The following is a 1,714-nucleotide window of genomic DNA, read 5'->3' on the forward strand; positions in this document are numbered from 1 at the left end:
TATATATATATATATATATATATATATAACAAATCCAGGAATGACGGCATAGACCTGTACATAGGCAAAACAAGATATGCATGCATCTGTTACATGCATCTGCGTCTGCTGCATGCAACTGTTGCATGCAGTAATTCTGTCTGTCTCCTTTTTTTGTCTCTCTATTTATCTCTGTCTCTGTTTTCATCCCCGTCTTTGTCTCTCTTTTTGCCTTTGTCTGTCTCTCGTTATTGCATGCCTTTCTTTGTCTATCTGTTTATATTTCTTCTCTTTGTCTCTGTCTTTGTTTAGTTTTTACTTATATCCGTCTGTTTGTTTCTTTTGTTATGTTTTTCTCTGTCCCTCTTTCTTTTTCTGTCTTTGTTTATCTCCTTATGCCGGTCTCTCTATCTTATGAGTAATAAACAATTGGTGCATGAGGTGTACAGAGGTTGAGTAGAGTGCAAGAAGAGAATAAGGGTATTACAAACAATACATTAAGATTGATGTTCTTCTTCGATGCAGCAGATATGCATGCATGCATGCATGCATGCTTAGAGCTGCTGCGTTTGTTTGTCTGCATGCAGCATGCAAGGGAGACTCATGTACCCCACATGGCTCTATGGGGCTATAGCGGTAATGAATGCAGTGAGTAATAATTCATTCGTTAATAAATTAATTCAATTAATTAATTATTTAAATTAATAAATTTATTTAATTAATATATTAATTAACTTAACTACATCAATAAATAAATTAAATTCATTAAATCAATAAATGCATTAAATCAATTAAATCGGTAAATTTACTAATTAATTAAATTAATAGATTAATTAAATTAATAGGTTAGTGAATTATACCTACCTGACAGTTATTTAATGTCCTCACTTAGAGACTGTCTGCAGCAGGAGCAGCAGCAGCAGCATCTGCTGCTGCTGCTGCTGCTGCTGCTGCTGCTGCTGCTGCTGCTGCTCAGAGCATGTTTGCTGCGGAAGCAAAAGGCAGCATATGGAGACAGCTGAACAAATAATATATCTTTTTTAAAGTTATGCATTTTTTTGTACTTTCTTATTCTCTGCAGATGGGTCGTCTCACTTGGGCGATGACTCTTATGCCGATTTCCCTCGTGGGCAACAAGGTAAGCAGCACGCAGCAGCAGCAGCAGCAGCAGCAGCACCAGTAGCAGCAACAGCAGCAGCAGCAGCAGGAGCAGCAGAAACAGCAGCAGGAGTAGCATTTGGAGCAGCAGCGGCAAGACCAACAGTAGCAGTAGAAACATCAGCTGCTGCAGCAGTAACAGAAGCAGTAGCAGCAGTAGCAGCAGCAGCAGCAGCACTAGCAGCAGTATAAGTAGCACCAGTAGCAGCAGCAATCGCATTTAAACAGTGCATGTTTGCTCTCCTTGGTTTTCGTTTTTCTCAGTCTCTGAGCGGCAATTTGGTGCTGTTGTTTATATCTGTAATTGAGATAATGAGACGCGGGGCGGTGAGGCATTTGTCTCCTTTTATTGCTGTCTCTTCCCTTCCTTCTGTCTCATTCTCTTTATTTTCTTTGTTTTTCTCGCGCGTGCGATTGAGGCCCTCGGGGACACCGGCAGACACCTGGGGGACTCCGTGCTGCTGCTGTTGCTGCTGCTGTTGCTGCTGCTGTTGCTGCTGCTGTTGTTGTTGTTGCTGCTGCTGTTGCTGCTGTTGCTGCTGCTGCTGCTGCTGTTGCTGCTGTTGCTGCTGCTGCT

General features: G+C 41.6%; 1 protein-coding gene across 1 annotated transcript in view; it reads left to right on the forward strand.

The window, feature by feature from the left end:
* Positions 1-1,060: 1,060 nt before the first annotated feature.
* The window catches only part of EAH_00063400 (SPX domain-containing protein, putative), a gene marked incomplete at both ends in the record, with an annotated part of 1,413 nt that continues 759 nt past the window's right edge, over positions 1,061-1,714 (forward strand). Inside the window, 2 exons of the mRNA XM_013396813.1 lie at positions 1,061-1,117; positions 1,402-1,464. Of these exons, the coding sequence (XP_013252267.1) occupies positions 1,061-1,117; positions 1,402-1,464 (120 nt within the window). The remainder of the gene's footprint in view (positions 1,118-1,401; positions 1,465-1,714) is intronic.

This window comes from Eimeria acervulina, genomic scaffold (assembly GCF_000499425.1).
Source record: "Eimeria acervulina Houghton genomic scaffold, Eah_scaff1825, whole genome shotgun sequence".
In the NCBI taxonomy this organism is placed as follows: domain Eukaryota; phylum Apicomplexa; class Conoidasida; order Eucoccidiorida; family Eimeriidae; genus Eimeria; species Eimeria acervulina.